General features: G+C 30.9%; 1 protein-coding gene across 4 annotated transcripts; it reads right to left on the bottom strand.

Annotated features, from left to right (window-relative positions):
• Positions 1-2,077: 2,077 nt before the first annotated feature.
• On the bottom strand, positions 2,078-26,977 carry LOC139524798 (regulation of nuclear pre-mRNA domain-containing protein 1B-like). 4 transcript variants are annotated; one of them, XM_071319879.1, is made up of 11 exons: positions 26,757-26,977; positions 20,030-20,159; positions 17,055-17,161; positions 16,545-16,568; positions 15,765-15,830; positions 15,503-15,592; positions 13,865-13,980; positions 13,075-13,201; positions 9,472-9,647; positions 8,889-9,061; positions 2,078-6,256 (listed from the first exon to the last, which is right to left on the bottom strand). In XM_071319879.1, exons 1-10 carry the CDS (start codon positions 26,905-26,907, stop codon positions 8,900-8,902), a joined length of 1,149 nt encoding a protein of 382 aa, XP_071175980.1. In that variant the 5' UTR covers positions 26,908-26,977; the 3' UTR covers positions 2,078-6,256; positions 8,889-8,899. The 4 variants fall into 4 exon arrangements, with proteins under 4 accessions (XP_071175980.1, XP_071175983.1, XP_071175981.1 ...); XM_071319882.1 differs by lacking the exon at positions 15,765-15,830 and having other exon boundaries at positions 26,757-26,976; XM_071319880.1 differs by lacking the exon at positions 16,545-16,568 and having other exon boundaries at positions 26,757-26,976.

The following is a 26,977-nucleotide window of genomic DNA, read 5'->3' as shown; positions in this document are numbered from 1 at the left end:
TACAAGGTATGAAGCATCCAGAATAATTGAGATTGTCTATCTTCTAAAATATGAAGCTTTATACATGTAAATTTACCTAGTTGCTGCCGCATAGTTGTAATCACTTTGTCTTGCATTCTGTGACTTTCATGTCACCGGATATATGTATCCGTTTTGTTTCATTATTAAGCATTTTATATTATTTGTGTTTTCAGTGTTGTATGTTTCACATTCATATCATATTCATATTTCATATTCATGTTTCTTGACAATTGACGACACATAGTTTTGCGCTGCATATTTTGAAATAAACTATAGCTTTGTACGCTATGTTTTGCTTTACGTACTGAATATTTAAATTAGTACAATAGAAAGTTAAAGCCATTCTTTATTATTATTTAAATGATATATATTTATATTCAAATGGCATGAGTTATGCATGAACTCAAAGCGAGGCAATATTAACCATACTAATATTACTTCACTATTCGAGTTAGTCACTGGTCAATATTACACTCAGGAGGGTGGAAGACAAAGGTCACCACTGCAGGTACTTGTAACTTTATCTATTCTTTTAGCCATGTTTAAAATGTTTCAGTTAAAGTAAAGTTACTTTAGTATTTCAAATATATAGAATTCAGTATGGCTTGAAAGCCGCATTATGGTATGTAAGTTAAGGTCAGAATAAAGCTCCGTTGCATGCAAATATTTCAGTCAAATATATTTTTCATATTTATTGGAACACATTTGTAAACTCAGTTTACAATTTGTATACTTGCAGATTAATATAATAAAGTATATTTAAATTGGACGACTCCGTTAATGCAGAAATGGCCCACAGGTATTGCCACGACTAGTCTTTGTGCTTTATGGTGACGTATTCTTCACCCAAGTCAACGATATATAGGTGTCCCATTTTTCTGCGACATTCAGATCACAGACAAGACAAAAACTAAAAGTGTAACCTCTTGAAAGTATTGTTGTTGTTGTTCATCATAGCACTGCAAGGGCAAGGCTCAGGAAGTTTTTTCACATAATTTCGGTCATTTTGAGATAACTTAAATGTTGGGGCCCTTTTGCCAAACTGTTGAAATTGTTAACATTAGTCATGGCATCAAGGAACTTGTATTGCCTGTTTCATCGTAATCACTTAAGGAGTTCTTACTCTTTTTTTTTAACTTTTCTAGGCTACCTAACATGATGGTGGACCGGGAACAGCTTATTTAACGAATTTAATGGTACTCTTTCTGAGAAATCAAGTTCACACCAAGTTTTTGATAAAAGAGAGGTGGAAGATAGCAAAAGGATATTAACACTCTGAAGTTCATTAAAATCTGACAACACCATGGCAACAAACTATAAACTACCAAAGGAAAAACATGTTTAGAAAATCCAACAGAAAAATAAAGGCTCTGTGTTAAATACGGTACTTAAACTTTTACAATTGTGACTTGGATTGGAGTATTGTCTCATTTGCACTCATTACCACATCTTCCTATATCTATGAGCAAAATGAACCCCACCAAAAAACTTGGTGATATCAAGTGTTCTGAAGGGTAAGGTTTTATAGTTCCTGTTACTCAATCGTCAATTTTCTATGCAACGGTTTGTGGATAGTCTTCTCATAATTGAAACCATGGTATTGGCTGTTGTTATCAATTCTGATAATGATTTTGGATTAAGAGCATGCTTGAGATTTAGATGACTGCTGAGCTATTACCACTATAAAAGCCAGCCTCTGTATAGATGGTTCATAATTTGTGATCCTCATTTATTTCCAACCAGAAGAAAACCAATGACAGTGGAATATTGCACATAATATACAATAAAAAAATGTCCTTTTATCATTTTGTGCAATTCAATGTAGTCATCTAAATTGTTTGTTATTCTTTGTTGTAAAATATTTCCATGACAACAAAGAAGTTGTGTGATACATCTTCAAGACAGGTTTCTTGGGTTTTTTTTAAAAGGACCCAGCTTTTGCATTTTTTGCTGTGTGAATTTTTCATATCATAAAAGGCTATGATGAAGCTTCATGCAATTTTTTTTAGTCATTTTTCATTGCTAGGCAGGTATTATATATGAAATTACAAGGTCAACACATAAAAATGATTTTATTATCTAAAATATTGTAATAACATCATACAATACACAGGTGTGACCTCTATAACAACCAACATCAAGTCAATCTTAGAATCAATTAACTTATTAACAATTAATCTTTGGAGATTTTAGAAAGACATTCAGCTCGTAACCAATCAATAATCTCCCTTAACCAATTTTCTTTCAAAAGACAATTCTACTTTTAAAGTGAATCTTGCATGTAAATATCAAGTTTTTTCAAAATATTTGGGTGAAAAATACAAACTGCTGTATAAGAGATTTTTTTTTCTTTCTTATTTCAGAAATCTGCATCAATTATTTAAAAGGGAACTAAGTAAAAACAATGTTTAACTCTTGTAAATCCGTTTAGAATAATGGTATACAAATGAAAATAAAAAGAACCATAAGTATCAGGGAATCACATGATTTCAAAACAAAGTGAGTCTTGGTGGGTGGCAGGATATTGAAGCATCTTTTGCTTTGCAGGTATCATATGCCATGCAAATCCAAACTGAGCAAAAATTTCACAATAAGAAATAACACAAGTAAATTTACTGATCACATGCATATTCTGGTAACCAATCAATCTCCTGGTAAGATTGAATGATTTCTGATCAAGCTAGAATCTGTCCATCAAATGATGACAATTGACATGTGTTCAATCTTACAGGTAGTAATGTGTAGTAAAATATACTCGATGCTGTTCAAGTTATTAAAACTGTCATACCTATGATAATGTTAATGAAGGTCATACTGTGGACTCATTAGAATTTATGAGATACCAATAATGATTTCTGTGAGTACATGTGAACCTCAAATTTAAATGTCTATAGAAATACAAATTATCTATAGGCTTCTATGCAGACTTTGGCAAAACCATAAAATCAAATATCCATCAAGGAAAATAAAATGATCCACAGTACCGGTACATCTCTAACTACCACCTTAAATCAGAATATATAGTCAAAATTTGATCAAGTCATTGGATTGTGTGACATATACTAGCCATGGGTACTCCATACCTCATATTTTCTGGGATTATTTTATTTTTAATTTGTTATGACTTCATCAATTTTCCTGAATTTAATGTCTTTTTATTTCTGTATAGTTTAACTGTAAAAATATTATTTTCTGCTAGTGAACAGACCTTTTTAAAATGAAAAATTTAGCACAGTTTCAAGTACACACAACATAATTTGCATGCTGCAAAACATAAGTTTAATAAGAAAATAAATAATAAATTGATTCTTATTCCTAATTTTAATGCTTAAAAAAGTTACAGAACACATTTTTTTTGCAATGAGCTAAAGCAATAAAAATATAAGTAGAAAATTAACAACATGACTTATTGATGCAAAAATCTTCTTTTTTCTCCTTAGCAACTTAAAAAGTATTGATAATCAGTATAAATGGTAAAATGTATTAATACACAAAAGTTTCATTGTAACATTCTGAGGTTGAAAATTCTATATATAGGTACTCACAATTACAATCTGGTATCTTTCGTCCCTCTTTTACAGCTTTCCCTTATGCATAACCAAACAAACTTAAGGCTTCAAATCATTCATCAGAGGATCAAGGGGGGCTGGGCCTCCCCCCTTTGTGAGGAAAACTTGGTTGGCTATAAAGGGAATCACTGAAGCATGACTGGAGCTGGCCTCCCTTAGATCAGTCAGTGCCCCTCCCCCCCCCCCCCCCCCCCCCATTTATGAAAACTTCTGCTGTCATATGTACATTTTTTTTCTTCTATTTATGACATTATTTTTTCTCCATTGATTGACAATATCAATGATCTCTCTTGTAGACAAAAATCCTTGCATTCAGAACTTGATTTTAACGAGGACGAATTATTAACAACCATGAATGAGTTATATAAAAATCCAAATTTTCGTATTTAATGAAATAATTTTTCGCAAATGTGTTCAATAATAGTATAACATACTAAATTGTTTAGGTAAACAAGTTTATCTTTTGTTACAAAGATTGACTATTTTACAAATATATTTTGATCGTGAATGAAATGATTTATGAAAAATATGCAATTTTTCAAACTATGGATAGAACAATACAAACAACAAAATATAAAAGGATGCATAGAAATCTCTACACGTCATTGATGTAATAACAAATACATGTTTTCTTGTAAAACTAACAAAATAAAAAAACAAACATTCTTCTCTCTCATAAAAATATACGGCCATTCTGTCGCCAACTTTCATACTACAAGGCATTTTGGTTAACTGTGGATTCATTATTATTTATGTGGTACCAATTCAAGGATCAACTTGATATTGATAGACCAGGATTTTAATTGTTCAACCAAGTACAAATTTCTTTTGTCTTATATGCTGACTTTGGAAAACCCACAAAATCAAATATTCATGGAAATGCAAGTTTTCCTCAATCCTCTTAATTTGGTACTCACAAATTTAAATGAATCCACAGTTATTAAAACATTTCACCAGTATCAATGTGATCTAAGAATTTACACTTTGTTGTATAATGAATTATATATAAACAAATACAACCACATTTTCTAGGTGTTTTGTTATATTTCTAAATCTAAATGTGCAAGAATACAAGTGCTGTCAATGTGTCTTCATTAGAATTAAATACTCCAAAATTCTATTCGAAAATCTCTGTGTTAGTTAAACTTTAATAAAAATCTAACTCTGGCAAAAATTAGCCCTTCATATTTTGCCCTTTAATGAAAGTACTTTTTATAATGGAGAAATCAACAACAAACAAGATAAATCCCAAAGTTGACTTTTACTACAACTAAATATATTGTGTACTTGTGCTTTATGCAATTTTAAGAAAGTTTGATTTGTTTTTCTTCTAAAATTGACAAAAACATCCAAATTAGAAACTTAAGTAGCTTGTAATTCCATCTTTTATCCATACATACTATTGACCAGGGCTGGAGGCAGTTATTATGCAATGGGTCAATGCCTATAGGGTAATTTTAATATAATATAGTTTTAGTGAAAATGTCCACTATCATCCAATTTAAAAACATCCATCTTTCTTTCAATTTAATGAACTTTGCGATTGAGTGACCAAATGAAGAGACAAACATTTGGTAACTGTCAGACTCAGATTAAAATGCCCAAAATGAAACTAAATTAGTTCAAAAAATAATTCTTCATAACATAACATTTATAGGATTTGAGGGAAAATTGTGTGTTCATGTTAACACATTAAGCACTCAACTGACAAGCAGTCTTTTTGAAGAGTTTTTTTTTTAATCAATAAATGGAGAATAATAAAAGTAAAGCCACCCAAATTTGAACTTAATCTATATTTCTTCATAGTAAGCATTGTTTATTGGATTCATAGTATTTGGTTAAGGTGGTACCCAACACTTTCACTAAAATTAATTTGGCTCGTTTAATTTTCATAAAACTTTGACAAATTATTTACTTTGACCCTTTTACAAAAATATCAAAAAATCAAAACATTTGAACCAAGCGTTTTATCAGAAAAATTACACTGGTTATATAGCAGTTTGACAAACACTAATTTTGATCATTGTGAAGCTTTATATTGCCTTCACAAGGCAACGTAATTAAAACGTTTAGCTGATATTACAGAGTTATCTCCCTGTAGTGTTAGGTACCACCTTAAGTCAAACTAAAGTAAGAGAATGGAAATGAAATTTTCAGCAATTTTCCCTATATAAAGGGGCATACCTCTTTAACAGTAATAGTGACACCACCAAAATTTTTGTAAATGTACTTTTGTATGGATGGAAAGGATAACATTTAATGCCCTCTCCAGTCACAACATAAAAATGCTATAAGGATCATACAATAAAGTCCAAAATGGTCCAGTACTTTCCAAGCATTTTTTTTAAATAATAGTTGACAGATGACTTAAAATAATTACAAATAATGACATGTCATCATAACCCAAGTAAGCCAGTAAGATTTATACAATCTGAAGTAATTACAGAAATAATTTGTGGTAACAACATTTTTAAGTATAACACAGCACTACTAGTTCCAGCACAAAGATGACCATTCATTTCTAAGATATAAATAAGAGCACTCATCGTGGTGATAGATGAAGGATGATGATGGAATAAGACAATATCTGCACATTTACTGACTAGTCACTTCGTCTGTTCTAACAGGAATGCCTTCATTGTATACTGAGCCATTTTTATCCAAACCTACAAAAACACAAATAACATATATATGTTAATTTCTCGTTAATGCATGGCACATTGTCTATTTGTTTCCTCTTGTGTCCCAAAGATAATTTTTTTTTTTATATCAGCATATTTTTAGAAGTAATGTTCTCAATATATAGTTGTCTATGCAGAGTGTTGTTTTACTGTTTGTATTTTTAATTTTTCACCATGGTTTTGTCAGTTTTTCAATGACTAATCAGTGTTTTCCATTTGGCATTTAAGCCGGGTGTGCCGACCACCTTCTTTTGAAAGCCGACCACCTTTTGATTTTAGGAGGTGGTCGGCTTTTTTTTCAAATTTCGGATTTTTTTCGGTTCCGTTCCGTTAAAATTTGAATACTAATCGCGCCTTGCTGATTTGTTTTCATTGACAAAGATGGCGTCCAATCGTCAAATTTCAATGTTTTCATTTATCAATCAGGGTACAAGAAAGGCAGATGACGATGATGATAAAGAAAATACTAGACCAAATAAGTTAAATAAAATTGATAGTAATGTTGAAGTTGTGGAAATTGAACAAAAATCAACCAAACAACGGAAAAGACATGCAAGTGAAGACAAATATGACCAAGACTTCAAATGGCTTATAGTCACAGAGGAAGGATACTACTGTTCTATGGGCCAAAAATACGGCACAAATGCAAGAAACAGGACATAAAATTGTAAATGAAAGAAGAGAGAAAAGAGATAAATTGTTGAAAAAAATCAAATCAAAGAATATTTGACAATTAATATGACTACGTCTATTTATGTTTGTTCAACTCCATTAAATGTGAATATTATACTAATCTTTATTTTTGAGACCCCCACGTGCACCCACAGTAAATTAAAAAATAAGAGGCTCTCAAGAGCCTGAATCGCTCACCTGGTAAACAATGCCTTATTGAACATATTGAACCATGCCAGGCAAACATGTACAGCTAACAATTCTTCAATATTACAAATATATATGACTTAAGGGGTCAATTGACAATTTTGGTCATATTTAACTAATTTGTAGATCTTACTTTGCTGATCATTTTTGCTGTTTACAGTTTGTCTTTATCTATAATGATATTCAAGATAATGACCAAAAACTGCAAAATTTCCTTAAAATTACCAATTAAGTGGCAGCAACCCAACAATGGTTTGTTTGATTCGCCTGAAAATTTCAGGGCTGATAGATCTTGACCTAATGAACATTTTTACTCCATGTCAGATTTGCTCTAAATGCTTTCGTTTTTGAGATATAAGCCAAAAACTGCATTTGACCCCTATGTTCTATTTAAAGTAAGGGCGGCCATGTTTTTTGACGGATCAAAAATCGAAGCACACACTTTGTTCAGGATAATCTAAGGAACTATCATGCTAAGTTTCATCCAAATCCATTCAGTAGTTTCAGAGGAGAAGATTTTTTAAAGTTAGCAAATATGATGAACAAATTGTGAAAAATTGTCATTAAAGGACATTTACCCCTAAAGGGGTCAATTGACAATTTTGGTCATATTTAACCTATTTGTAGATCTTACTTTGCTGATCATTTTTGCTGTTTACAGTTTATCTTCATCTATAATAATATTCAAGATAATGACCAAAAACTGCAAAATTTCCTTAAAATTACCAATTAAGTGGCAGCAACCCAACAATGGTTTGTTTGATTCATCTGAAAATTTCTGGGCTGATAGATCTTGACCTAATGAACATTTTTACCCCATGTCTGATTTGCTCTAAATGCTTCCGTTTTTGAGATATAAGCCAAAAACTGCATTTGACCCCTATGTTCTATTTTAAGTAACGGAGGCCATGTTTTTTGACGGATCAAAAATCGAAGCACACACTTTGTGCAGGATAATCTAAGGAACAATCATTTTTAGTTTCATTCAAATCCATTCAGTAGTTTCAGAGGAGAAGATGTTTGAAAAATTGTTAACGACGACGGACGGACGCCAAGTGATGAGAAAAGCTCACAGGTGGACATTTAAAAAAAAACCACCCGGTTGCAAGTGATTTTTTTAAAACACCCACCTTCCCTTAGTGAAAAAAGGAAAACACTGTGACTTATGAGTTTTGAAGTGCTCTTGAAATTGTTGCCTTTTATAGGATACCCATTTTCTATGTAAATTATATTTGTCATAATAAATTTCAAGTGCTGTTCATACATCATACACTGGTATTTCTACATGCTACTAAATAAAATTAAAAAAAATGGGGAATGTGTCCATGGGACACAGATAATGCCCCAGATTGCATTTTAAATAAAGTTATAAAGGGACATAACTGATGAACAGCAAAAGTGAACCTATCTAAATTTGTTCTTGGTCTCATTTTTGTGGTTATAAGTACATATTGTGTATAAGTTTCATAGCATTTGGTTGAGGCAAACTTAAGTTGCTAAATGGAAACCAAAAAATCAGCAATTTTCCATTTATAAAGGGGCATTACTCTAGAACATTTATGTGATGCCACCAAAATTCAAACCTGATCTGTGTTTTGTGTATAATTTATATATCATTTGGTTGAGGCAAACTAAAGTTAGAGTATATATGGAAACCAACTTTTGGAAGTGAGACAGACAAGGTTAAAACTAGTGCCCTCTATAGATGCTACAGCAGGAGCATAAAAAATAACCATACCCAATACTGTGTCAATGTCTACCATCTTGCATGTTAAACAGGTCGCCAGCTGAAGGCAATGGTGCAAGACCACCAGTTAAACGAGGTAAAAGATCAAAATCAGGTAAATTTTTTATGTGAGATTCCAATTCTCCTCGGACTTCAGTCACTTTATCTAGTCGTTTCTTGTATTCCTGAAAGATAAGACAATAATACTGTAAATGAGTTTACAGTAATACTTAAGCATAAACAAACAAATTTTTTTTTGATTGTGCTCCAGATGCTGTCTCTTGGATATTATGAGGCTTCTGTTCAATATTTTTTTATATTCTGTGAATGTGTGACAAAATTTTTGATGTCTAAAAATATTTGAACTACAGACTTAACCTTAATGTTTATGCCACGTATACTGACAATGGAATCAATCTGTCTTGCAAAAATAAAGAAAACTGACAATTTATTTCACTATAGTATTAGTTATCGTTCAGCTGTCAGAGGTAATTGTGGAAGGGGAGATAACAATATATTTAGCAAATCATAAATGTTTTAGTGCTCCTACAAGTAAAATTTCATAAAAAATTATTTACAAATCCAAAAAATTTACCTCTATTTTTTTCTCTGCAGACATTAATTGTTCTTTTTGGCAAGCTATGAAATCTTTTAACATTTTCCCGACCATTTTTCTTTCTTCTAACTCTGCATTCAATCGAAAGTTATATTCAGACAACAATATACAAGCATCTTCTACCTTTCTTGACAGCATCACACCAGATTCTTTATCTGAAATAGAACACATCAAACGTTGTTAATCATGACAGTTATAAATAATTTGTATAAGACAGAACAACAGTATGAACAGACCAAAGCATGAAATGACCACATCATGTTAACATCAGAAAATTAAACAATTTGATTGAGGCCAAATAAAATAATAGGTGTGTTTCCTATTACATCGTTGAAAAAAAAGGGAAGGTAGAATTATAATTTAAGTGACATTGATTGATGGTTTGTTGGTGTTTTAATGCCACTTTTAAGTGCTACTTTTAAGTGCCACATTCAGGCTATAGTATTTCATGGCAGTCAGTTTTTATAGGTGGAGAAGCCGGAGTGCCCCGAACCACTGACCTTTGATAGGACATTGACATTGATGATTTGAATATTACCCTAACGAAACAAAATTCCTACCTGAATTTGTGTATATGACATTTTCCATGTCTTGTTAAGGGAAACCTCAAAAATAATAATAAAAGGTCAATAGGACGTAATTGGTAAATTGCCTTGGGGAATTAACAAATTTCAACTATATATATTCTGGCTTATTAATCCTAATTTGGTTGTAGTTTGTACTGTGGTTTCAGATGATAAGAAATTTGAAAAAATATTATATGGAGATAGAGGAAACAAATGAAGGAACAGTGCATGTTGCGTGTTAGGACTAGCGAATAAAATATGATGTTGAACATTACTTACTGAAATAAAAATTTATTATTTAAGAAAGGCATCTTGTATTTAAAACATTTGACAATTTGTAGTTTGCATTTTGACTCAAGAATAATTGAAAGATGAACAAATTATAATCAATCAATTTTATATACTTATCACCCTAGCTCAAAAATGCAACAAATCCCATCTTATTCATTTCATAGGGAATTAATTAGCTTGTATCATTACATACTAGTAGTTTTAGAAAATTAAAAGGAAATGACAGTGGTCTCCTATGTGCTTAAAGCATCACAGACCTGATGAAGTTCTATAAATTTGGAACATCATCCTATATTTCTGGCCCATTAATTAATAATATTTGACAATTGTGAATATTTTTATTCTGTTTGAAGCTTGTTGTTAAAGTAAGAACTGTTATTCTGTAAACATTTAATTTGCACCCCTTTTTTCTCTAATCTTTTAAAAATTAACCCCTTTTTTCTCTAATCTTCAAAAAATTAACCCCTTTTTCTCTAATCTTCATTTTTTTTGCCCGTTATTCTCTAATCTTCATTTTTTAAGGGCATTATTCTTTAATCATTTCACCCCATCCAAACCTCATACATCTGCCACAATTAATTTGGACAGTCACAGTCTAGATATAATACATAGCAGAGGCCGATTTAGGGGGGGCAACGGGCCCCCTGCCCTTTTTGGGAAAAAATTTGGTTGCTTGTATAGGGTGCAATCAACAGTTTTTTACGTGACGTCATTCTGTAACAGGGCATGTAATAGTGGACCCATCATGCAGAAGTCAGATATTCATAGTTATATAGATATCTATACATCAATGGAAAGATAATTCTATGAACTTTCTGAATAAATAAAAAAAAATCCAACATCTCTTGTTTAAACATGCAAATTGGTACAAGTTATCAGCTGGAAATTAGGCATTTTCCCCCTAAAAAACCTTAAAAACAGACCACCTTTGGACACACGGATCAGTAACCTGTGCATATATTTGATATTTCTTATAATATGCATTTCGAAGAGCTTATCCGGCTGATTTAAGAAAATGTAGTTTCAGCCTACGTTCGCCTGCTCCGAAAGGAGCTATCTTACCTGACAAATCAAAGTGCTTTTTGCAACAGGTGAAAATCAGCTGTTTATGGAGTTGCCTCCCATATAGTAGGAAGTCACAAAAACATTTTTTTTTTTTTAAATCTTGACAAAAGTGGCATTTTAATTGAACTTCAATATATGTTTTTCACATTGAACATAAAAAACAATCAACTTTTTCATTTAGTGGTATATAAATAGCAGGGAATTCCATCAGTATGTAAATCTCACTGGGGAAATACCCCTAGTTTTTAGTACGAAACTGTTTATAGCACCCATAGCTATAGGGAATCACTGAAGCGTGACTGGAGCAGGCCCCCTCTTAGGTCAGTCAGTGGGCCCCCACTTATGAAAATTTCTGGATCCACCACTGTATGGTACTATTGAACAGATTCTGTCTTTCGTCCAAAGGAATGAATATTTTAAATAGGCCAAACAAAATTGTGTTAAATTCAGAAAGAGTTACTCCCCTTACATTTGCATTATTTTTTTAATTTTAGAGCCGAAATTTTTTTGTTATTCATAAATATATTCAAGAGTAAAAAAATGCTAAAAAATATTAAACTGGATTTGATTTTAATAAAAATTAAACTCTGCATGCATACAAAAATAATTCATTGTAAATGAGAGACAATATCTTCAATACTTCTTTTGATTTCAAACCTGTATAATACAGAAAAGATTGTTCATCTTAATGTTAGAGAAAAATTTGGTTGGTAATGATCTTCAGGGTGGGAATATCCACAGGTATCATCAGTATCAAGCAAATTTGAAATTTTTGGAGTTGATGATAATTATCAACTAGCTAACTAAAGTATAAATTAAATAATTGTATATGACATGCAATTTCAATAGCTCTAAATTATTATTAATAACATAACATAACAAAATATAATTAATGCATTAGAACTTGGGAAAATGTACAAAATAAAACAAAATCCAGTGAAATTTAATTAATGCAATTTCCGTGGATTCATTTAGTTTCCTGGTTACCAATTTTCGTGGATTGAAGAAACTTTGTATTTTTGTGGATATTTGATTTCGTTGTTTTGCTATGGCCTGCATACAAGACTATAGAAAACTATTTCTTGGATTAACAATTTTATATATGGTTTATTTGCAATCACGAAATCCACGAAAATTGGTATCAAACGAATAGTAATAAATCCACAGTATTACATGAAAGTCATTTCAAAACATGATGTCATAAAAATGTAAAACACTTTTCAGTTAGGTGAACCTGTCAAGATTAGATAATATTGCATTAAAATGAAGTTTTGAGGTAAGTGGTGTCTTAGTTTTTATTCTAAGTTGTAAATTATGTTATATACCTTACTTGTTGCCATACTTTCTATGATGCTATCCAAATATATTGGGGAAAACACTGAAATACTTTTTTAAATTTCAAAGGTAGTTAGGTTATTCATCAATTTTGCTCGGACTTTAAGACCAGCCCTTAAAAATTGGGGTCAACTTATTATTCATTATTAGTGTGACACTAGTTTTCCTGGATTTCTTTCGTAATGGTGAACCAAATGTTCAAGGAAGAACAATTTTTATACAGGTATAGGCCTGTGTGCAGACTTTTGCAAAACCATGAAATAAAATATCAAGGAAAATTGGTACCAACAAAAAATCAATGGATCCACAGTAAATGAATTTTTACCATGAATTTTGGCAAGGTGGTTTACATCAGACACTTCAGGTGGAAGAGCAGCAATCTTCTCTCTTACAGCAGCATCACTAGACGCTGAATGTTCAAGGTCGGATAAACGTTTTACTAATTCTTCTGCCTGTAAATACAATGAAAACTGGTAAAAATTTGGCACAGCAAATATATATGACATAAATGTGAACTACACAATGTATGTCTATCAGGTATCCTTTTTAAAACACTCATTCACAGAGATTATCATGATTATTGCACCAAGAGTACAAAATTGACAAATTCAATGTTTTTTTTTCTATTCTTTGCTGTAATTTTTTGTACTCTCAATGTGTTGGTATTTTATAAATACATCTATAGGCCGTTAGTTTTCTTGTTTGAATTGTTTTACATTGTCATTTCTGGGCCTTTTATTGCTGACTATGCTGTATGAACTTTGCTCAATGTTGAAGGCCATACAGTGACCTATAGTTGTTAATTTCTGTGTTACTTTGGTCTCTTGTGGAGAGTTGTCTCATTGGCAATCATAACACATCTTCTTTTTTTATATATACCTTATGTTTCATTTTGCACAATGGTTCAAACTTGGCTGTTTTGGGGTTACAACAATTATCTTATTCCTAAAGATATGATTACAAAAAAATCTCAAACATTACATGATTTTTGTAACCATTTTATTTACAATTTTATCAAGAGCTATTCAAAAATGTTAGGCATCAAATACGAATATGAATATGCAACTTTTGAAGTTGAGAGGGAGGTACCAAATGTGTGTAAAGTAAGATCTTACATCTGGTGGGCCACTTGTATCATCTTTTGACATAAGCTCTATTTCTTCTCTCAGTGACAACATTTCTTCTTTCTTCTTTTTCTTATTAGGAGGTGCTGCATCAACTGGCTGTGGGTCTTATAAAATATAATTTAACTTCACTTAAAGAGTCTAAATTCCTTGTGACATTCTCAAAATATGGCACCAGTATATATGATAAACTAAACAAGGACAAACAGAAAATGTATGTTTACTGTTTCCTGATTGAGAAATATAGGTGTGTAGTTGGAATTTATTTTAGTTTGTTTAATTTTTTTTATTAACCTATGGACATTGAGAACAAATGCAAATTTGTCATAAATGACTTTCAAAATCAGACTGCGAGCATTTGCTTTTGATTTCAGGAAAATGTCAAAATCAGAAAAAAAATCCCAAAGTATAGGTTAATCTTTATTATACCTATCTACCTTTCTAATAAAATTAATGACAATGTATCATGTTCTTAGATTACTTAATGGCATAAATACTGTAGATTCATTTATTTTGGTGGGCACCAATTTTTCTACATATTAATTAGAAGTTATAATTCTTTTGAAAATCTAAATTTATGGCTAGCTCATATCCATGAAAGTAGCTTCCAACTGATCTTTAATAAAAGCACAGATAGTGAAAAATTTTAATTTTATGATAGTACAAAAAACCTGTGATTTTCCCATAGAATGCTAAAATCATTCATATTGAATGATGTTAAATAAGTTACTTCCCCTGATGCCTTTTTTGAATTGCATCTTATTGAACAGATTGTACTGATTTTGTTACTTTATTACTTTTTATCCTAAAGACAATAATACCCTACATCCACAAATAACTGCAGTCTTCCCTTGAATGTTGTGTTCATAGTAGCTTTACATTGTTTTAAATATGCCAAGCAAAAACACCATGTTTTTTTTTTAGCAATACAACAATAAATGTCTAAGATCTGAGAAGTTTCAAGTTTAATGAGTTTTGCAAAGCATGAATCAAACAAAATCATTAAGAGTGACCTTTGATAGCACTAACCTTTGACCTTATTGACAGGTACATATTCCTGTACTTTTTTCTATACTAACCTTTGACCTTATTGACAGGTACATATTCCTGTACTATTTTCTATACTAACCTTTGACCTTATTGACAGGTACATATTCCTGTACTTTTTTCTATACTAACCTTTGACCTTATTGACAGGTACATATTCCTGTACTTTTTTCTATACTAACCTTTGACCTTATTGACAGGTACATATTCCTGTACTTTTTTCTATACTAACCTTTGACCTTATTGACAGGTACATATTCCTGTACTTTTTTCTATACTAACCTTTGACCTTATTGACAGGTACATATTCCTGTACTATTTTCTATACTAACCTTTGACCTTATTGACAGGTACATATTCCTGTACTATTTTCTATACTAACCTTTGACCTTATTGACAGGTACATATTCCTGTACTTTTTTCTATACTAACCTTTGACCTTATTGACAGGTACATATTCCTGTACCTTTTTCTATACTAACCTTTGACCTTATTGACAGGTACATATTCCTGTACTATTTTCTATACTAACCTTTGACCTTATTGACAGGTACATATTCCTGTACTATTTTCTATACTAACCTTTGACCTTATTGACAGGTACATATTCCTCTACTTTTTTCTTGTCTCTTCCTCTTTTTAAGTTTATTTCAGCTGCTATATCTGATATGGCTGTAAAAATAAAACATCTGTTCTAGAAATCTTCTGAAAATATCTAAAACTGACCTGGCAACATATAATATTTAAAATGAATGATTTTGATGTTATTTAAGATGAAAATGACTTATAAGTAATATTAGGTTCCCTCCCCCTTGCACCTCTCAACACACTACACAAATTTCACCTTTTTTATAGGTTGGTATATATTCTTCAATCTTTTTCTTCCTCCTCTCTGTAATGTCTTGAAGGGCTACAATAGAAAGACACACCACAACATACAGCAATTGCAAGCAAGCATGTAAGTGCAAACACCACACAGTATCTGTATTTCTCAAATTCAGTCCTCAAAATTTGAGGCTCAAATTAAGATTTTTTTCAGGTTTTAAATCTCATAGCAATGTTTTTTTTTATTTATTAACTTTTTATCTGCCTATGGCAATAAAACAAATGAACATTCAAATTTATCATAAAATTAAATATAAATAATTAATAACATTTTCAAACCAATATTCTTTAGAATTAAGAGATTTTTTTTGTATTTGATTAGCAGTATGCAAATTTGAGAAATACAGTCCAATACCAGAAATCTGTTTGCCAAGGCAACCAAATACCATTTCTATTTATTACTTACCTTAAAGAGCACTCAACAGTTAATTAACATTCTTGCAGACAATCAATCTTATTGAGATTTTCCCCAAAAAAGTCATTCTCAAAATAAACATGTTTTGAAGTGACATTACATTAATTCTTTAATCTGAATAATTTTGAAATTTCAAATGTTCCTATTTTCTTCAATGGCTACCATAACAACTGCAATATATTTAGTTTACCATAGAGTGCTCTTTGAATACAAAACACTGAAACAATAATTTTGAGACTTCAAACACATACAATATGGATGATGGTACAAAATGTATATACAGAGTTCCAGACAAGCTAAGACTGAAATTGATAGCATACTCACCACTTTTGTGAATAATTTGGTTTCCTGAAAATTAAATATGTAATAAAGCTTATACTCTTAAGAGAGTGACATATATGTTTCTTCGTCTACAAACAATATCTATTTAAAACAAATAATGAAACATAAGTTTTGTGCCAAACAAAAAATCTAACCGTTGTATAAGGTTTCCTAGAAGATCAAATGTAACTTTCAAACATCTATATCCTAGATGAACCACTAATTTGATTTCAATTCATTCAAATGATGAATCTGCTTAAATAAAGAATGAAAAGAATAATAATGCTTTATGCTTTTAGTCTCCCGGTATAAACCAAAAAATATCTGTGCCAATTGACCTATTGATGAAAACATATTTTGTTGTGACATATACATGTGTGATCCCCAAAAATTAGTTGAAAACATTTTATTTTTCTTAGATGGCAGACAAACTCAAAGATGGTGGTACACATGTAGGAAACTTCTATGCCTGGGTTTGTTGCATCTAAGTATGACCCATTTGTTTACACTCACCTGTGCCACTTTTTATTTTATCTATTGTGTTTTTACTGTAAACACCTCTTTCCTGCCATATATTTAATATTCTATCCACTGATTTCTTCACCTTTTCCTCAGCATCTCTATAATATAAACGCAATAAAATTATTTACTATCTCTTTTTTTTTCAGAACAATTGCATATATACAGGATATATATTTTGAATAATATAATGTGTGTTCTTTCAACACATGCACACAAATTATATAATCAAAGTGTACCCTCAAATATTTTGTAGTTTGTAGTACAATTCAGTACAGTCTAGTATGGTTCAGACTGGACGAATGCTGGGGTCGAGTAATGTCAAGTAAAAGTTAGATCAATGCAGACTGTTCAAGTAAAAATCAGTACAGTCGAGTACAGATATTTCAGACTTGGGTTTCCCATTTGAATGGTATTACACTAGTCATTTTTAGGGGCCCTTTAAAGCGTACTTTTCGATGTGAGCCAAGGCTCCATGTTGAAGACCGCATTTTGATCTACAACACTGTGACATCCTCTTAGTTATGTCCACCCTCTTGCATGGTCAACATCCAATGGTGAACATTTATTGGGGTATTCAATCTTGAGATGTTGGCCATTTATTGGGGGTCATAAAACATGGTAGATGTGTTATCTAATTATGTTACCTGTTAAAATCAATCAGGGTTGAAGTTTTTAGGTGGTATGTTTCATTAAAATTTACCTGTACAGGTAACTATTAAAGTTTCTTTTAAAATTGACATTTCACCTTTTTTTGAAATTGTAGAATAAAATATTGTTTTACTCTGTCAATTTATTATTATTTTTCTTTGTCTTTAATTTCATTTAATTTTTTAATTGTTTTTTTTTCATTTTTATATGGTTTGTTTTCATTACTTTTTTGTTTCTTATTATTTTAATTTCTTCTTGGTAAGAATCTTTAGTAGAAATGGCAAAAGGCCAAAGATAAAGTTATTGACAAGCATTTGAAATAAGCAGACTTTTAATTATTGTTTTTTAAGTAAAAGGTTAATGTACATGATGTACATTGTATTCAATTGTTTGTTTGCATTAGTAAATGAATTATTACTATTAATAATAACTAATAATCATGCAAAAATGACATTTAAAAAAAATGAAAGGAATTAAACAATAAAATTGAGAAAGGAAGTCAGTTTCTTAACAAAATAAGATGATCAATATCAATCCTTTTACAATAAATTTTGATAAAATCTAATACATGTGATATTATTCTGGAAAACTACAAGTATCATTATATGGTTTAGGAAAAAACTAATTTTGTTTATCTAATTTTTTTTCAAATCTCAAAAACAAGAGTTGTGCACAAACAATCACTGAAAAGCTTTATTTTCCAAATGCCCACCTAGTTATCATCAAAATTTGATAAATGTTCATTAAAAATGCTAATCATAATGAAAAATGTTCTTATATCTGAATAAAGTGAATCTTATGAAAAGAAATTATTTACAGAAATTGTCTTGAAACTTATCAAATATGTTATCTTCAGTTTGGATAATTTCTGTCAAAATTTGTCTCCAGAAAAAATAAAGTGCACTTCTAAAGATGGTGACACTTTTATGGGCTATTATTTAAATCATATTTTTTTCCGGTGTATTATATTGTCAAAAGTGCTGGACTGGCATGATACATATTCTTGGTATACATTTACAAAACATATTTCACTCAACCTAGGCCTTTTAGATAAAGTTAATAATTGCAGGGACTTGAATACTTTTAAAGTCCTTGATAAAAAATGAATTTAAAGAAAAATCTAAGAATAAAAACTTATGATAAAAACTGTAAACTTGATTGTGTCAATAGGTAGAGAATTATTGGTCATAATTTAGAAATAGAAAATAGTGGACAATATAAAATTCCTAGAAAGGATAGAATATGTAAACTGTGCCACTTGCTGGAGAATGAAGACCACTCCTTCCTTGATTGTAAATTAACAAAACAACTTTGAGATAATCTATTTGAAAATCATTTACCTTCTCATAATATTGTCTCTTACCCAAGGATTTGTATAGTAAGACTATACAAATCATTGCTCGTACCCAAGAACAAAAAGTAAAAGAAATGCTTAAACCCTAAAACATGGATCATGTTTAAAATATCATTTGCCAATAAAAATACTATCAAATTTTGCTGTGATGAATATTTCTAATATTTATATTTTATTCAATAGAGAAATAATGAATTGCCTAAATTTTATTTAGCATAAGTCTTAAAGACAATCTTAAACATATGCTAAACAATGTTGAATGCAGATCAGTCTATCTACAATAATAAACCATTTTGATTTTAGAAAATTAATTTGAGAAACACCTTTTCAATAGAAAAAGGCAGGCATTGTAAATGTTTGCAGTTATATTTGAAAATGATATTCATTTATTCTTCACTTACCAAAAAATAGACTTAATACATATAAAAAATAACTTAAATTGATTAAAAATTATATAAAAGATATAATATCAAACTAATAGTCATGAGACAAATTCTTTTCTTATTAAGCTATTTGTTCAACTTCAACTAGTTTTATTATTTCATTTAATTTTTGAATTTCTTGTCATAATCACAGTTAATAAATTTGACAAACACATACATGTATATTTTACCTGAGACACATGACCTGTAAGTTACATAATTTTAACACTTCAATGCATTCAAGATTTCCCTTTAATCCTTGACTAGTTTTTGATTAATACCTTGTGTATTAAAAAAGCAACAGGGGGTATGATGATGAACATATGGGGCCACCATGGTGAACATATTTTTTATGGCCACCATTAATAAGATAAAGTCACAGGTAGTACTGTATAATGGTTAATTTGAAATCACAAATTGTGACTTGGATGGAGAGTTATCTCATTGCCACATCTTATTATATCTATAGAATGTACTTAAAATATATTAAAATATACATAATAGTATAACAGCTTTTTGCAATATCTCAGGTTTATATTTACTTTGTAGCCGAAGCAAATGCATCTGTCATTACAGTAGCAAAGTCTCTGGTAAATTCAGGTCCTTTCTTCTTACTGTTCTGTATAACATCGTTAGCTAGGTACATATATATCAGTCTCATTGAAGGACGAACTGAAAACAATAAAAAAAATAATAATCCATTCTTTAAATAGTTTATATACATGAAAGGTTAACAATGGTTAATACATCAATCGTTCATGTGCATGCAGTATACAATATTCAAAATGGTCTTAAAAGGTCTGTTGTCAATAACATTTTGTTACCACAAGTACGGTACCGTAGTCTTTAGAGCAAATATGACTTGTCTTACTAGCTTTCAGATAAGATACATGTAGAAACCACTTCAACATTGGGCCATAATAAATAATAGGTTTGTTTGCCCAAAGCTACCTACCCAGAAAAAAGCTGCCTACTCAAATTCTTTTATTGTCCTGATTTGTAGAAGTTTTTTTTTTAATCAAATAGGCATAAAGACAAATAAACATCTGATACTTCAATTTCTTTTTTTTGAAAAAAAAAAAAAAGAAAATGAATACCTACCTACCCACTGTCAAAACCTTTGGGTAGGGTTTGGGCAAACCAAAATATTTTTAAGTGTGGCCTTGTTCAACTTGATATCATACATGTACATGTAGATCATATCAATATTCATGTACATGTACATGTAGTCTGTAGAATCTGTTTCTCTAATTATTTTTAGGTGTCATACCACCAATTACTCCCTCAAATTTAGAACGTATGTGAAAGTAGGCCTACTCGGACAAAAAATAGTGCATTTGATGTCATTGTTCACCTAAACTAACCAAAAAATTTGCAGAAATAAAACTTTGGTTGAAAGAGAAATATATCAAGACCATTTTGAGCCAAATTTTATCTGTCTAGGAGTTTGCATTTAAAATTGAGGATTAATACACTCCATGGTATACTAATTTAAGATTTTCAGAAAACCAGGGGTTATTTTTAGTGGTACCTCCTTTCGGAAGCTCTCTTCTTTCTTATATGATTTAGAATGTATACTGAAAATTGGCATGCAGAAAGGTGACACCTGTACAATTCAGGATATACCTAGTTTCTATGAAGTTAAACTTAAGGTAAAATATTTAGAAAGCTGTGAAAATTGCAAAATTTGGTTGAACAGATAGGGACTTTTAATTGGTGGTATGACACCTTTAAGCGAAATGCGGTGATACATCAAATTCAGAAAACAATTGATTTTTTTTGTCTTAACTGATATTTTGAAATAATACTAGGCACATTTCAATCTTTTTGGGGGCAAAATGTCACATATTGCATATTTAGAGCCTAAAACTTGAGTTTGTGCTATTTTTAGCTTTTCTCACCCTGACAATATGCTTTAATATAAAAAAATGTCCTAAATTGTTATAAATGCACAGAAAGTTGTATCTGTGGTGTTAAACATTAAAACATAGGTTATTTACTACCCCCAAAAAATTTTGTTATGCAGATTTAATGAAATTATTTGATTTTTACCCCTTATTTCATTGCGTCATACTATTTACTTGGAAGATAGCATAGCCTAATGTAAACACTGCAGAAACTCACAAAAATACCATTTATTATTCCAAATGAAATTTTTATATCTTAAATTTTATTAACTGATGTAAATAAAAACAGTTTAATGACCATGACTGCACTTTTGATCAATTTGTAGTACTTTACTGACACCAGATGAAAAAAAGGGGGGTCAATATTCCATGACACTTCAATACCTTGGATTTTTTACTAAATTCATTGCGAAAACTGTTGAAAGTCTTTAAAGTAGTAGAACAAACAAGGAAAAATAAGCAAAAACTGATCTTGATATTGAAAGTTTATGTTCCTGTAGCCCAAAATGAAATTTTCAAGTATTTTCTATCAAAGTCATACATTACAGTCAGTTTAAATTGAGCTGTGAAATTTTTAATATAAGTTGCATTATGCTCAGAAAGGCTGTTTTTAACTTCAAATTGACTAAGGATTAAGAATAAAGCAAAACAAAAGATTTCTAATCTACTTTTTTGTCTCTTTAGGTGTCATACCACCAATTACTCCCTCAAATTTAGAACGTATGTGAAAGTAGGCCTACTCGGACAAAAAATAGTGCATTTGATGTCATTGTTCACCTAAACTAACCAAAAAATTTGCAGAAATAAAACTTTGGTTGAAAGAGAAATATATCAAGACCATTTTGAGCCAAATTTTATCTGTCTAGGAGTTTGCATTTAAAATTGAGGATTAATACACTCCATGGTATACTAATTTAAGATTTTCAGAAAACCAGGGGTTATTTTTAGTGGTACCTCCTTTCGGAAGCTCTCTTCTTTCTTATATGATTTAGAATGTATACTGAAAATTGGCATGCAGAAAGGTGACACCTGTACAATTCAGGATATACCTAGTTTCTATGAAGTTAAACTTAAGGTAAAATATTTAGAAAGCTGTGAAAATTGCAAAATTTGGTTGAACAGATAGGGACTTTTAATTGGTGGTATGACACCTTTAAGACAATATGCAGACACTCAATCCTGCTTTTCAAAGATCTACAAAAAATTTATTTCTATGTGATTTCAACATGCATTGTTGTTTCTTCTAAGACATCACAATAGGAAATTTGTAGATCAAAGAAAATTTGAGACCAAAATATGTAAATAGATATAATCATTAAACTGGTTAAAAAAAGGATGAATCAGATAAGAATTATAGAAACATATGTTTATATACATGTACATTGTACATTTGTATGTATATATAAAAATAAGATGTGGTATGAATGTCAATGAGAAAATATCCACAAGAGACCAAATGGCACAGAAATTAACAGCAATACAATGTAGGTCACTGTGTGGCCTTATAAGACAACGATGAGCAAAGCCCATTCCCATTTGTCAGCTTTACAATTTGTTAAATGGCCTGCAATGACAAATGTAAAGCTGTTCAAATGTGAAACTGTCCAAATATAAGAAAATAAAGGGTGGCAGATAGATGAAACTTAATAAATGAAGAGATAAATGAAAAATTAAGACCCTCAGTCAGCTCCAGAAGCAACAAAGCAAAATTAATGCATTGGTTTTGGTCCGGTAAATATCCACTTTATAATATGGGACAAGCTCTGATGTCCCACGGCTGCACATTGTCTGGCAAAACAACCGTAGGATGTCAGAGTATGCATGAATAGTTAAGAAAAGTAATCATGTGCTTACTCACATCGGGGGTCTCATTGGGGGGTTCTAATCCCAGATACCCCTTACTGTTTTGTCAGATTCCTTTATCACTCTTGCGCTATGTATGTAAGCAATTCTCATTTTTTTGTGATTTCCAATGTCCTGCAAGAATTCATTTCCCGTTATTACGGCAAAATAATTTGACTTTCACATGTCATGCTTACAAAAAATCCGCAATCCTGCTTCATGCTAAAAATGCTTAGACCCCAATGAGACCCACCACATCATGCACATATTTCATAAAATTTAAAACTCTTTACATTTAATAATATTCATATCCTTATTTACTATTTGATATGTTTCCCGACCAGTTATATTATGGTTGAATCCATGACAAATCGCCCCACTGGCAAATCGCCCCACACCTAATCGCCCCACTTTTTAACCAACTCGCCCCACTTTAAAAAAAAAACGCCCCACTTGTGAAATGTGTTAAATCCCGTTAATATTACTCCTGCCAACTCGCCCCACTTAATGGAAAACGGTAAAATCTAGATAAATATATTTATATTAACCAGGATGAATTTAGTAATGCCAACTCGCCCCACTTATGGAAAAAGATGTTATCCCGTTGTATATGGGTTAAATCCTGTTAATATATATGTTACAGTAAATAGGTGAAATTAGGAATTACATGTAATTACTAAAATTTAGGAATTACATGTAATTCCCGATGCACTTAGTAAATACAAGTAATTCCTAAAACTGCCCAGTAATTACCAGTAATTACTGAATTAAATTGAATTTTTACACCTATTTACTAACTGTTAAAACAATGTTGTAATATGGTCCACTGATCAAAAGTTATGGTAATACTAATTAGAAAATCATTGAGTATTCAGCTATCAAAATTTTAGGGTTTTGCAGAACCCAGTGTCTCGCCTACTTTTGCTGTGAGTCGCAGGCCCAACAAAAAAGGAAAAAAAATATTTTGTATTTTCTTCTAGATACTATCTTTTGACTAGTTCTGTAAGAATCTTCTATCAAAATTTGTTAAAATTTCAGGATGGTTTATGAAATCTAATCTTTAACTGCAGAGTGTATGTTATGTTAACTGGAAAAAAATAGTCCGTTTAAATAAGAAATATACCAAAAAGTATAGTTTTTTTTACAAACTTTATTTCTAGATATTATCTTATGATCATAAACAAGCGTCTATCCAATTTTGACAGAAATCCAGGATATTTTGAGAAGTTATTAAATTTTTTAAAAGTTAACCACAGTGTGAATGTAATGTTAACTGGCATAAAAACTAAGTCCCTTTATAAGTAAAATACGGAATTTTTTTTTTACAAAATTTACTTCTGGAAATGTATCTTTTGATCATAAACAACTGAAGCTTCTGTTCAAGTTTGGTAGAAATCCAGGATAATTTGAGAAACTTATCAAAATTTAAAAAATATAACCACAGAGCGAATATTTGTGGACGCAGCTGGCGACGGAATTGTTAGGTTGGTTCGCTATGTCTCGCTTTTGCGACAAAAAAAAACAGAGGCTCGATGAAAAGGAAAAGAAATGTCAACATTGAAAGTAAAACAAAAGGGATGGACCATTTAGTTTACTTTTTCAATCCACAAAAAGATCATTCTTATACAGGAAGAAACGATGATAAAATTTTGTTGGAGATATATAGCTTAAGTTTTGAGGTCTTGAAGAACTCATAAAAACACGGAAATATGAAAATGTGACTCTTTACGCCATCAATTTGTATAAATTTGTTTGTGAAGAATGTCAGCTTCATCGCAAATGTCTGACAAAAGAAGTCGTAGTTAAACCTGTTTTGTAAAAGGAATTTAACTCATGTTATTGGCCGAGTTGATATGCAGAGTATGCCTGATGAAGATTTTAATATAACAAAATTATGAGATTTTAAGAATTATAAAGATCATTTAACCAAGTTTGCCATAATCTAATGTCTATCTTAACAATTAAATAGCTGGCTAAGTTGCCTATAAATTTCTCAAAAATGTTTTTCTCAATTTTGGATTGATATCATTGTCTTGCATGTTCAAAATGATTTTTAGGGAGTTTCAAAACTTATAAAACAACCATTTTCCAGTTTCAATTTACAAACACTGAAGAGTATGCACTTTTTATGTGCCTTATCATCCTTGATCCTTAAGTAAGCCCTAAAAATCCCTACCCCTTACTTTCTTATTTGACATCTTGAATTATGTCTTTAATTTTTAAAGAGAAATATCAAGTTAGTAAATAGCTGTAAAAATGACAAAAAAAATCAGTAAATACCTGTAATCACTGAAACAACAAGTAAATACATGTAATTACTAAATTGACTAGTGATTACAGGTATTTACTGAAATGTTTAGTAATTACGTGTAATTCCTAATTTCACCTATTTACTGTAACATATATATATGTTATTCCTTTTTTTTTAAATAGCAGTAAGAAGTGATTATTTTTTTTTAGTATTTTGATAACGTGAATGTCAACTCGCTCCACTTGTGAAAAATAGAAAAATCCTGATGAATTGATTTATGCCAACTAGCCCCACTTATGAAAAGTACAAGTATGAATAGAGTTAAAGGCTTCCAACTAGCACCACTTACGAATAAAATAATTAAACTGTAATGTCATGAATGTGTGTTGGCTTTCCAATTGGTCCCACTTATGAGAACGTTTGAAATGCTTCTTTTTTTTTGTACTTTCTTCTGCATAGTTGAAATAAAACAGAAATAAGGTTAGGAACATCATTTTCTGATTGCTCGTTAGTGTTGAATTATTCTTAATTCAGAGACAAAAGTAACCAATCCAGTAATTGCTATGATAACAAAATTGCTGTTAATTGAAATCCTTTGATATGTTTAATATAACAGGTTTCTTTTCAATTGGCAAATAACTAAGATTACAAGAATACAGTTATTCTCCAACAATACGAAAATTATATTTAGAATTATAATTCCAGTATATCAATAATAGAAATAACATAAATTTTCAGTTTGTTTGTATTTTGTGTAGATTAGTTTTCATTAAAGTGGGGCTAGTTGGCAGACATGAAAATTATATATTAATCTAGATATTACCGTTTTCTATTAAGTGGGGCGAGTTGGCAGGAGTAATATTAACAGGATTTAACACATTTCACATGTGGGGCGATTTTTAAAAATGTGGGGCGATTTGGTGAATCAGTTTGGGGCGTTTTTTTTTAAAGTGGGGCGAGTTGGTGAAGAAGTGGGGCGATTAGGGGTGGGGCGATTTGCCAGTGGGGCGATTTGTCCTGCTTCCTTATGGTTCATGTATGTTTAACTCATTCAGGTACATGTAGCTGGTCCTAACCTTTTCTTGAGACAAAAACTTCTTTTGTGGCTTGCAAGTGCACCTTTACAGACAATGGCAGTTACTAGCTAGCATTGCAGAATGTCAACTCAATGTTGTAAGTTTTATCTTCATCAGAGATATACAATTTTGACATTTTAGACACGTTACACGTGCTGTTCTGTGTATAAGATTTGTGGACAGGTATACTGACCTTTTTGCAATTCTCTCAGCCATACTTGGGTGATGGTTTTTGAATGCTTTCTGTGGTGAATCAGCCATAATGATAACGTCTGAATACTCTGCTGTGTGTTGTTCAGTTCGCTTAATTTCTTTACGAAGTTGCTATCTGTAAATGAAGACATGTTTATGCTGTTTGTTTCTGAGGACCACAGCTGTCCCGAAACCGGAAGTAAACAAGATGTGTCAAATAAA

Source organism: Mytilus edulis, chromosome 5, assembly GCF_963676685.1.
Source record: "Mytilus edulis chromosome 5, xbMytEdul2.2, whole genome shotgun sequence".
NCBI lineage: Eukaryota > Metazoa > Mollusca > Bivalvia > Mytilida > Mytilidae > Mytilus > Mytilus edulis.
The sequence above is the reverse complement of the archived record's forward strand: the minus strand, read 5'-3'. Positions and strand labels throughout refer to the sequence as shown.